At 43.5% G+C, this 11,322-nt stretch overlaps 1 protein-coding gene across 4 annotated transcripts; it reads left to right on the forward strand.

The window, feature by feature from the left end:
- The first annotated feature begins 258 nt into the window (after window positions 1–258).
- On the forward strand, window positions 259–11,074 carry b3galt2 (UDP-Gal:betaGlcNAc beta 1,3-galactosyltransferase, polypeptide 2). Of its 4 annotated transcripts, none has more exons than XM_071486323.1 (3): window positions 259–1,136; window positions 1,337–1,404; window positions 8,681–11,074. In XM_071486323.1, the coding sequence occupies exon 3, from the start codon at window positions 9,031–9,033 to the stop codon at window positions 10,372–10,374; it is 1,344 nt and encodes a 447-aa protein (XP_071342424.1). In that variant the 5' UTR covers window positions 259–1,136; window positions 1,337–1,404; window positions 8,681–9,030; the 3' UTR covers window positions 10,375–11,074. The 4 variants fall into 4 exon arrangements, with proteins under 4 accessions (XP_071342424.1, XP_071342426.1, XP_071342425.1 ...); XM_071486325.1 differs by lacking the exon at window positions 1,337–1,404 and having other exon boundaries at window positions 259–487; window positions 631–1,136; XM_071486324.1 differs by lacking the exon at window positions 1,337–1,404 and having other exon boundaries at window positions 259–1,125.
- The last annotated feature ends 248 nt before the right edge of the window (window positions 11,075–11,322 follow it).

Genomic DNA, 11,322 nt, shown 5'->3' on the forward strand with positions numbered 1-11,322 from the left:
GGGAGAGCTGTGAATTTCCACGATAAGATTTCAATATGTATGATAAACTTATAGTAGCCTAATCCAAATCGGTGCTTGTCGACAATCATAGTAACTGCCATTTAATGTAATGTCGCTCTCTCAGACTTCAGTAAAGTGCAAGACTTTACCTTTAGTAAGCTTTATATGTCGGACCAGCTTTTAAGTTGGGGCGTGTTCTTGTGTGTGTGTGTGTGTGTGTGTGTGTATGTTGAGGGAGGGATTTATTTATTTTTTTTGGCCCCACGACCCTTGAACGCAGCATGAGCATCTAACTGGGTCACGTGAGATGCTCCGCTAAGAATGCAGTGACGTTGTAGAGTTCCGTCAGTGTAGCGGTGTCTGACAGTCAGCCTGCCCGGGCCACCAGCTGCCTTGCCCGGCCACGAAATCCGACAGGGGTCGGGCCAAGGCGCAGCGGAGGGAAGATAACAGGAGCGGACTGATAAACCGAAGCGGGCAGCTGCAGGTAGACCAGTTGTTGTTTTTGTTTTTCCTTCAGTACTCGGGGAACATGTTTTGGCAGTGATTGGACTCAGGGGTGGAAGAGGAGATTTTTTTTTTAATTCTGTTTTTCTCCCTCGTTTTCACTCCGCTTCTACTGTACAACAGCCCGCCGGGCATCCTGAAGGACCATCCGCGCTCCCGCTGCTCTGCCGCCGCTGTACTCTCATCCTTACTGCGGTCGGGCTCCGGATAAGCGTGCGTGGATGCTGTGGCGGTATCTCTTGCATTTACATTAAGAAACGCCTCTGGAAAGGGACATAAACTTGGTTAAGATTAGGTAACAACAGCGAAGCAGAAAATATTGGAGTAGTGAGGTAGAGGGGAGCCGCGGTGTGCAGGCTAACAGACGCAAGGAGCAGGGGAGAGGAGGAGTCGCAGCAGGAGCAGGAGAGCCAAAAACCCGCAGGTCTGTGGAGCCTGTGGGGATGAGGACGAGGAGGGACGTAACACATCCGAGGTGTCAGTGTGATTAGGACAGGGAGCGGGGAGAAGGGGAGGCACTAAAGCCCAGGTTGTTTCCCGAACCGAGGAGGCGGTGATGGCGAGTAAAGGCACCAGGGTTCATACAGCCCTGTCGGCAGCCGCAGCGGCAGCAGCATGGTGAGGAGGAGGTAGGCAGCACTGCACGTCTCATCAGTCCCCCACATCCTCATTATTCATTTAGCCTTCCCCGCCCTCATCTCCCCTCCATTACATCCAGCCATCCACCTTTCCCAGCTGCCTTGACTAGTATCCATCCATCCAGCCCATCAGTTTCTCCACCCGTGCCCTTCCTCTGTGTCCCAACATCCTGCATCTCCTCTCCCATTAGGCACTTTCTGGACCCCCAGTGGCTCTCCAAAATGATGAAAGGGCCCCTCAGGAAGGTGCTCAAGGCAGGTACATCCCTGCAAAATTAAGAATACTTTGCTTTTGCTATTACCTCACTCCCTAGGGATGAATGTTGGTGTCAGCTTTCCTTCCTCCTTGCCCAGAGCAGAGTACTTTCTCCTATCAGAGATTCCTGAAGGTAGAACCTCTGTCATCAAATGAGGGTCAGCAGTCCATTTTGTACTCAAATCAAATTTAGGAATCCCCTCCTTGGACCTGCCAAGAGGCAACGACTGGAGGTTTCCATTGATTCAGTGCCATTAACAGGACTTTTAATCCACTTCATCACACAGCTGTCTGAGGTACTTGGCACTAAAGCTTGTGGACACTTAGGGAAATCTGCTAACTGCTGAAAAAAACAGCATCTAAGCTCACCATCAGGGTGATCGCTCTGCCCACCAGACTATGAAACTTTAATAGGGTCTAATTTTCAAACCACGTCATAATTTATTGCTTTGACATATGAACCTACGTCCTCGAAAAGAGTGGAAGTGAGGAGAATCCAGAAAGCAGCCGGGCTTTATTAATGAAGTAAAACAGAAATACTGCTAGAATTAAATTCAGTGGTAAAAGTTGGCAGCAGCACAATGAGAAGGCGTGGATATCGCTCTGATTGAGTAGAAGAAAATCACTGTCATATAATATTTACAACAACTACAGTGGCTCAGAGCTGCCAAAGCCTTATTTCCCACAGGTCTCTTGTATTTTTGAGTCACATTTAAAGAGGCTGCTCAATCCTTTGTTCAAACCTTTTTTTTAAAGGACAAATAACTATATTATATAGCTTTGACTTGTAAATTTGGCCTTAGATTTCTGTCACCATGCCAATACAATACAAGTGAATGGGATTGTATTTTGTGTTTGGTAGGTTCAGGGCTGCAGCTGATGTTAATGTTTTTTTTTGTTGTTGTTCTTGATTAATTTTTTAAGTGCTTGCTCTTTGAAATATAAATATATTATATTTATATATAAAAATAATCATTACAGTTAAACTAATACCCAAGGTGACATCTTCAAATTCAAACCCAAAGATATTCACTCTGCTGTCACTGTAGACAAAGAAAAGAATAAAACACTCAATGTAGAATCTGAATTTAGGGAGTGTTTGGGATTTTTGCCTCAAAAATGACGATGACTAAAGGATAATCATAGTAGTTACTAATTAATTACCGTCATGCAGCTAATTGATTAGTGGACTTTATTTCAGCTGTAAAAAAATCAACAGTAAAATGTCTTCAAAGAGACAGCTCCTGTCTGCACTGGGAACTGTTTTCATTCATTTCTTTCAAAATAAAACTCCTGCCTTAACATTATTAAAGTGAACGCAGACCTTCCCGGACCCACAGTCTTCACTGTTAGACACCACCAGAGAGGTTTTTGTAATTTGGGTGAACTGACCCTTTAAGGATCAGATATGGTCATGTTGTGTGATGTGGGTCTGCACTGGCCTGGCCCAGATCTGACAAGCCTCTAGTGATGATGGCTAAAGAAAAAAATAAATACAGCTGGTCATCTTCTGTCACTCGTCTGCTCTGAAACACTTAGCAAGAACTCAACCCTCCCTCTCCCAGCGGTCCTATCCTAGTTGAGTCACATATACACCAAACATTTTCAAAGGGTCACTTCACTCAGATACCCCAAAATACATTTCCTCTCTTCCTTGCAGTTTTTTTTTTTCATTAGGACTGCTTCTTGTTCTACTGAAAACTCCACACAGCAAACTTCATCCAGAGGAACATGCACACTGTTTTGTGGAGAGATTGTTGCTGTGAAATTTTTAAATGTCATCACCCTCACCTCCATTTGTATTTGTATTTGGGTTCTGGCATAAATCTCAGCAGCAGATCTCTGAAAACCTCAGCAGGTAAAACTGAAACTTTCTGCTTCACTAAACATTGCACAACAGGAGAGAGAAAGTGAAACCAACACTGGTAAATTTATGCAAAAAACAAATCTGAATTTAAGGAGAGTGCTGCCCAGTAGTAGTAGTAGTGATACACACAATGCAATACAAAAATAATTATGTACACCTGGACTCCATGTGTTGCAATTTAGATTGCTTGATAACTAGCTAGCAAGTGAGCAGAGAAGTATTAAGAGTTAGCTTAAAGTGATAAAAATGCTAAAAAGTAATGAATAAACTATTCAAGTTTAGCTAAAAGCCATGGATCAGGAGTTAAAAGTAATGGATAAACTATTGAAATAGTTAACTAAATTAATGAAGACACTGATGAAATAGCTAAATGTCACAGATAAATGGTTGAAATGAGAATAATGAATAAACAAGTGAGCTAAAAGTGAATGTATGGCTGGAAAAAAGTAATGGATAAGTGTTTGAAACATCTTCTACCACTAGCAGTAAGGCCCCAAACCAACCTCAGTATAAAAAGAAATAGAAAATATTGTAACAAGATCGACTTTGATACAGTTAGGGTAGTGTTTAATGACATCCAGATTAATATCAGTGCAAATGAACATGTTTGGAACATGACGGTTGGTGTTGGATGAAGGGCTACGTGAGTTCACGATGAAAAATAGAATAAAAGGTTGGGAACCACTGTATTATATAATAAAATTTTAATGAAACATTGCTCAAGAATATAAAAAACCCCATTACTGACTTTAGTAAAGAAAACCTGGACTAGCAGCTGCTCAAGTAACTCACACAAATCAGACGGAGAGAATGAGAAAGTCAGGGGGAGTGACTTTCTCTCACTTACACTGATTCCTCTTGTTTTCTTGGCAGTCTTTGTGAACTTTTTGCTGCAGATGGTAAACAACAGTCAGACAGCTGAACAGGGTTGAGGAAAGTGACCAGGAAAAGGAGGGATTAAGAACAAGACCACAGAATTGCCAAAGAGTGAGAGGTTTGGACTCCAACAGCTTTCTGTCCTTCAAGCATCTGGTATGAATCAAGCCCATGACGGAATTCCCTGATGAGCACAAAAGCAGATGGGATATTCCTAAAATTCATTGCTGTGCAGGCCAAACCACAATAGCAGTGAAAGTAGTTTGATAGTTAGAAATAGTCAGAAAGTATTTCTTGCCAACATAAGCAATACACAGAGAAAGCAACGGTGAGAGGGGTTTCAAAGAGAGGCTGAGTGATTGAAGATGAAGCTGTTTCTAAAGACAAAAGGCATTTCTAGCTTCCTTGTTTTGGTTCACAACTGGATGCTGACAGTGGAGACCATGAGCCAGGGCAGAGTCTTAAATTAAATAGGAACAAAACAGTGGGCGTCCTCCTTGTTCACCGCTGGCCCTATTCATTCGGGCGTACCAACAGTATTCTCACCAGGCTACGATAAAGCAACAGACAGACAAACTCCTTCACTGATTTAAAGTTGGTGAAGCCTCCTTCAACTGCAGCAGTCCAGGGTCTGTTGGAGAATTAAGGCTAAATAGAACCGAAAGAGCCTAGTTTCATTGTTTTTCATTTGGAAGTTGAATAGACAATATTATAACTTTGCTGCATCAAGATCAAAAACCTTTGTGAGACCATCATTTTGTGATATCAGGAACAATATACATCATTCTCATATGACTCATACAGCTGTTTTTTCACCAGTCAGCCAAGTGCTTGAGTTACGAAAAGCCAGTGGTGGACAAAGTATTGAGATTCTCTACTTTTCTCTACAGTTTAAAAAAGCTCCTTTACATTTTAAAGCTGCACTGAGGTACCTCACTCATATTAGAAATGATATTTATTTTATTTATTATTCAAGGTCCCATATTGTATAAAGTGAGAGCTGCTTTGATTATAAAGCAGGTCTAGTTTCTATATTAATACTGTGAAAGCATCAAAGCCTCACTCCACAGAGAAACATTCACAGCCTGTACTCAGAAACTGAGCCTTAAAACAAGCTGTCTGGACTTTTGTAACTTTGTGATGTCACAACAAAGCAGTCACCACTCTCAGCCATGGCCAAAGCCCCGCCCACCTGGACCCACCATCCAACCTTGCAGGATTTGGTTTCTCTGAGAGTTTACCTAAAATCTGCTATATTTTTATTCAGTCACTCAGAAAACAGTGAGCCAATCAGAAGAGAGGCTCAGAGTTCTTTTCTCTGATTGGCTCACAGATTTCTTGCTCCTAGAGCTCCAGAGAGAAGCCTGAGAGAGGAGATGTAAAACTACACTTTGATGGTTTTTGGTTCTTGTAACATCAAATATATCTTCTTCTGGATATCAACCTTTTAAATAAAATACTATAAAAGTTTAAAATATGGGACCTTTAAAGTAACTTCAGGTTTTATAGAAATTGTGATGGGAATTTTTAATTCATCATTTAATAATGAAAATAATTGTTAGTTGCATCCCCACCAACCTATGGTCCTCATTCAGCTACGAGATTCACGACTTCTTTGTTAAATTTGTGTTTTGTTGTTCACCCTGATGAGTGCCACAAACCACAATGAGTCACGACACTTAACTTAATATTTAAATAAATCTAGAAATGTAGTGGCTGAATTAGAATGAGGACTGCTACTTCTAAGGCAGTGTTATTAAACAAAAGGGAGAACCTCAGTCAGCCACATAATCAGCCAGGCCTGTTTCAATAAAGCAGAATTTAACCTCGAACTTCAGCGAACAGCCTCTCTAAATGGCTCGCCAATGGAGGCTGCGTTTTTTCCTGAGGAAAATGTGTCACTATCACAAAGTGCACTGTTTCACTGAATGAAGGTCATATCCTCATCGACATCAGCAAAGCTTGTTTTGCATGCATTACACACTTTGCAGAGGCATAAAACGGGCCAGACAGTTTATGTAGGCGTGGAAACAGAGAAATCTACCTGTGGAGAATGTGTGTGTGTGTGTGTCCGGTATGTGTGTGTGTGTGTGTGTGTGTGTGTGTGTGTGTGTGTGTGTGTGTGTGTGTTTATGTGTGTCCATCTCGCTGTTGAAAGTGTTTCTCGTCTTTATTATGTTTTGTTTTTCCTCTAGGCTTGAAGCTGATGCGGTGACAGGGGCGATGCTATAATGTATGCCTAGTATGTCACCACTGTGTCATTCCCCCAGCCTTCGTTCTGATTATTGACCGCTGCAGAATCGCTGGGGCTTTAATTAGTGCTAGTGTAACTAATTGGCTTGCATAGAAGTGACATTGATGGGAGGCAAGAAAATGAATTAATGAGGAGAGGCATTGGCAGATTAAATGGAACTGCTAAAAAAGTAAAAACGGATGCCTGATCTCTCAGCGGAATTGGCTTTTTTACACCGAAAACAAGAAAATAAAGTCACACACTAAGCCATTCATGGTCGTCTACATGTGAGCGTGTGGGTGGGTGGATGTGCCCGTGTGTGGGCATCCATTACGAGTGTGTGTCTCTGTGTTCATACGTATTTATGTGTGTATGTGCCCCTCTGTTTGTGCACACTTCATCAGAGCTCATGTAACTAGATGTTCATTTAGTTGACAGGAGAAGCGCTGGATATGCTTCGACGTAAAGTATGTTAACCTTTAAAACAAAGCCGGCTCTGGCCCCTCTCATTCTCCTGTAATTGCTTGCGCTGGGTAAGCTCACTCGCCTGAAAAGGTTATCGTGTTCCTTGCCAGTTGTCATGACGAATGAGCAAACATAGCAGGAAATGAAAATTGGAAGTTTAGAAAATCTGCCTCACACTAAGCCGGCATGTAGCAGCTGCACAAAATAATGCTTTGTTGTTCAGCAAATTCAAATTATTAAAAAAGCAAGCAAACAAATAAACCAAAAAAAAAAAAAAAAGCAGCGCAGGCAGCCAGTAAATTAAAACACTCAGGTAGGAAGGATGGATTCACTTGCTCTGCTGCTACATTAATATTCACTAACATCTAGCACAACCTGCAAGTTCAAATGCACAGCAATGATGATGTATGTGTCTAGTGTTGACATAATTATGTTTTTAGTGCACATGCATCTTCTATATACACATGTGACTGTATGTGCAGTAGGTTTGCTCTGTATATCATTAAGTCTGGTCTGCATTAGGTTTTGTGTTGTTGTGTGCCTCCGTGAACACAAAAAAACGATTATGTATGCAGTATTTGGTGTGCATATCATAGAGTGCAATGCACAGTAAATGTTGTGCTTGTGCAAACTGATTGTTTGCCTTGGAGAGTTAGAGAATCAATGTGCGCATACATGATCGCCTTTGTGCCTCCCTTGGTGCACAGCTCCCTGAGGGCAACAGATGCAATCGCACACATCACATTTGGTCTGTGTGTTCTGTGTGTTTGCATGTGTATCTTGCATCTTTTGTGCATGTTTCCTTGTATGTCCTGTATTTATGCCTGTGTGTGTGTTTGGAGATCGGGCAGCCTGGGTGGCCACAGCTAGACAGTAGGCAGCGTCGATAAGCCGAAGGTGGAAGGTGAATGGGGGCTTATCATCAGAGGCTGGCTCAGGCTTTGGCACCACTGCCTGCTGGACCCTGAAAACTCATTCTGACTGATGCATCTCCTCCCTAGTTGTCGACGCGTGGTGGGGGGCTGATGACACTCGCTTGCCCAAGCGGCTCGGTGTAGCGTTAGCCGGCCCCACATTGAGCAAACCTGCAATTTATACTTCTGCCCCAGGCGTTAAGCTGAATAATGACATGCAAGAGGCAACCACCACTTCACTATCTCAGCACCAGCTCAGACACATTGTCTATTCTTCAATATTTTTAGATGGTCTTAACTGCCAGATGAGTTTGTGATCATGTAGGAAATGTTCTTATTTCCTATCATTGTGTAAAGCAACAGGAAAATGTGCTCAGTCGGTTCTGTTTACTGCGAGGTTGGATTAATCTGAAAAATTGTTTTGCACCCTGTCTCAGCAAAGAGGCACACATCTGGATCTACCTTTTTCAGTCATACAGATGCATAGGCATTTTTGCAACAGCATTCCCTTCTTCCACTGAGATGCTTGCAACAGTAATTTCTAAATTTCCTGTTTTCTTTCCTCGAGAAGTCACATCCCCACACCATGCTGTGTTCCAAGTCCCTGTCCAATCAAAGATGCTACAAAGCTGTCATACTAATTCTGCCATTTACTATTGTGGGCTCTGCATCCATGCACAGAAAAAAAATAATTGGGGCTTTTGCATCTCGAAGAAATTAATTCACAATTATTGTTTGTTGTTGAGTGTTCCAAAAGAAACCATAAATAAAATGATTAAGAAGCAACCCCCGTTCTTCCCACAATAGAATAAAAAACACATCTGCAACTTAAACAATTGATACATGGTTCAGTGCCAGCGAATAGCAGTTGCTTTTTGGACCACCGCCAAGACTGTTTTCTCTTTTTCTTTTTTCTCTTTTCAGATTAGAGAGACCAAACACAGAGGAGGTGACCCTTATCATATCCTGAAGGAGACAAGACAAAGAGCATGACCCTGTGTTTGTCTACAGTGCCAAAGAAGAGCCAGGGAGAAGCCTCTATGGCCAGGGAATCATCGCCCTCATAGCTCCACCAGGAGCCCTTTTGAATTTGCTCCAAGCTGCACTGGTGGACTCAATTGTTCCCTACTCCACCAGGAGGCTCACTCCAACCCGTCTGCCAGCTCAGATAACCCTCTGATTGTTGGCCACCACATGTTTGAGTTGACTGTATGTGACTGCCGCCGCCGCCCATTCTTGAGCAGCAGCAGCCTCCTGCGACCCCGACCTGCACCATGCAGTGGAGACGGCGGCACTGCTGTCCCATCAAGATGACCTGGACCGTCAAGCGTTCGCTCTTTCGGACCCATGTGGCAGGCCTCCTCTCACTGGCTCTGCTCTTCACCCTCTTCTTATTTTTCAGCCACCAGGACTGGCTGCCGGGACGCAGTGGGCCCCGGGAAAATCCACTCACCTACACCATAAGGGGCTTTCGCAGCCCCAAGGGAGAAGCCAACCAGAGCAGCTCCTTGAGGAGCCTGTGGAGGGAGACGGGGTATGTAGCACCAAAGCCTCTGCTCAACCTCAGCTCTCAGCAGGCGGAGGGGGCGGCAGGAGAGGCAGGAGGGGGGGGGGGTGGAGGAGGAGGTGGAGGTGGAGGAGGAGCCAGGATGGGTGTAATGGGGCTTGGGGACTCCATGAGCACAAACAACAGTTTACAGAAGGAGATGGGTGTGGGTGGGAGGCTCAGCGCTCAGCCCTACCGCTACATCCTGAACGAGCCCTTCAAGTGCAGGGATGCCACACCCTTCCTCATACTGCTCATCGCTGCAGAGCCCGGCCAGGCCGATGCCCGCAGTGCCATCCGCCAGACCTGGGGGAATGAGAGCGTAGCGATGGGCCTGGGGTTTGTCCGTCTTTTCCTGCTCGGCACAGGAAAAAGCTCAGACACCTTCCTTCAGAGCAGCATAGAGGAAGAGAGCCATGTTTACCATGACATCATCCAACAGGACTATCAGGACACGTACTACAATCTGACCATCAAAACCCTGATGGGCATGAACTGGGTGGCCACCTATTGCCCACATGCCTCCTATGTGATGAAGACAGACAGCGACATGTTTGTCAACACCGAATATCTCATCCAAAAGCTGCTGAAGCCCGAGCTGCCTCCCAAGCAGAGGTATTTCACCGGCTACCTGATGAGGGGCTATGCACCAAACCGAAACAAGGACAGCAAGTGGTACATGCCGCCGGAGCTGTACCCAAGCGAGCGCTACCCAATATTCTGCTCAGGCACGGGGTACGTGTTCTCAGGGGACATGGCTGAGCTGATCTACCAGGCCTCTCTCAGCATACGCAGGCTGCACTTGGAAGACGTTTACGTGGGGATCTGCTTGGCGAAGCTGCGCATTGACCCAACACCCCCTCCCAACGAGTTCCTCTTCAACCATTGGCGGGTGTCTTACTCCAGTTGTAAGTACAGCCACCTGATCACGTCCCATCAGTTCCACCCCAATGAACTCATCAAGTACTGGAACCACTTGCAGAGCAACAAGCACAACGCCTGTATCAACATGACCAAGGAAAAAAACGGCAGGTACAGACACCGAAAGTTTCACGGAGAGAGGCCTCCGTGATGCGTCCTGTGATTACCACCTGCTTCAGAAAAAGGGAGATGGGTTCACTCTAACTACAGCTGGTGGAGGGCATGTTGAACTCAGCACTATACACTATATGGGGAAAAAGCACATTGTTTTTGGTATTGTGTACAGTTGATGATCCAAACTATTTTTTTAATTTGAGGAAAAATGTTCAGTATTGTAAACCTGGTGAGCTATTTCTAAAGAGGAACGTGGAGGGTGTGAATGATGTGGAGCTTGCACAAGTGCAACTCAAGAGTGGTGTTTATGATAATTCAGGTGCCAACAGAAAGTGTGGGGGTTATCCTCTAAAGGGGACTACAGTATGTTTCACTCTACAAATCTCAAAAGAAAAACAAAAATTAAAACACAATTGTGTTTACACAGACAAAGGGAAATGTATGTGATTTATGTCGAAAGTTACACTACCTAAATATGAATGAAAGTATCTTTGACGTTGACCAGTTATGCTGCCCTGTTTCTCAGTGTTTACTTTACATATTATTCAAAGAACACAACTCTATGGAGAAGGTTTATCTGTCATATACTGTATTTTATTTTCAAAAAATCATAATGAAAGCACTCAGAATCACGTCAGAGATGACTGAGATTGTATTTTTTAAAGCTTTACATTGAGTATAACTGCACTTGAGCAAATGTGCAATGAATCAAATAACAATTAAATGTACTGAATTCATCCTTTTTGTAGTTGTGTTTGTATTTTCTCTGGGGTCCTTCATGATACATGAATTAGATACTTAACATACTTCTGGTGTCAAAGTTAAAGACAACACATTTTTTATTATAAACTAAAAAAAAAAAGGTTATGTTTTTGTGAAGTGATTAGATGGAATTTCAGCAATTCAAGTTGCATTGAGCAACAATCCCATCAAATACTTTTATCCATATTGTGATATTAATTTTAAGCATATCTCTCAATGTTAG

Source organism: Trachinotus anak, unplaced genomic scaffold, assembly GCF_046630095.1.
Source record: "Trachinotus anak isolate AG129_WGS33_773 ecotype Australia unplaced genomic scaffold, CSIRO_AGI_Tana_v1 ptg000010l, whole genome shotgun sequence".
NCBI classification, from domain to species: domain Eukaryota; kingdom Metazoa; phylum Chordata; class Actinopteri; order Carangiformes; family Carangidae; genus Trachinotus; species Trachinotus anak.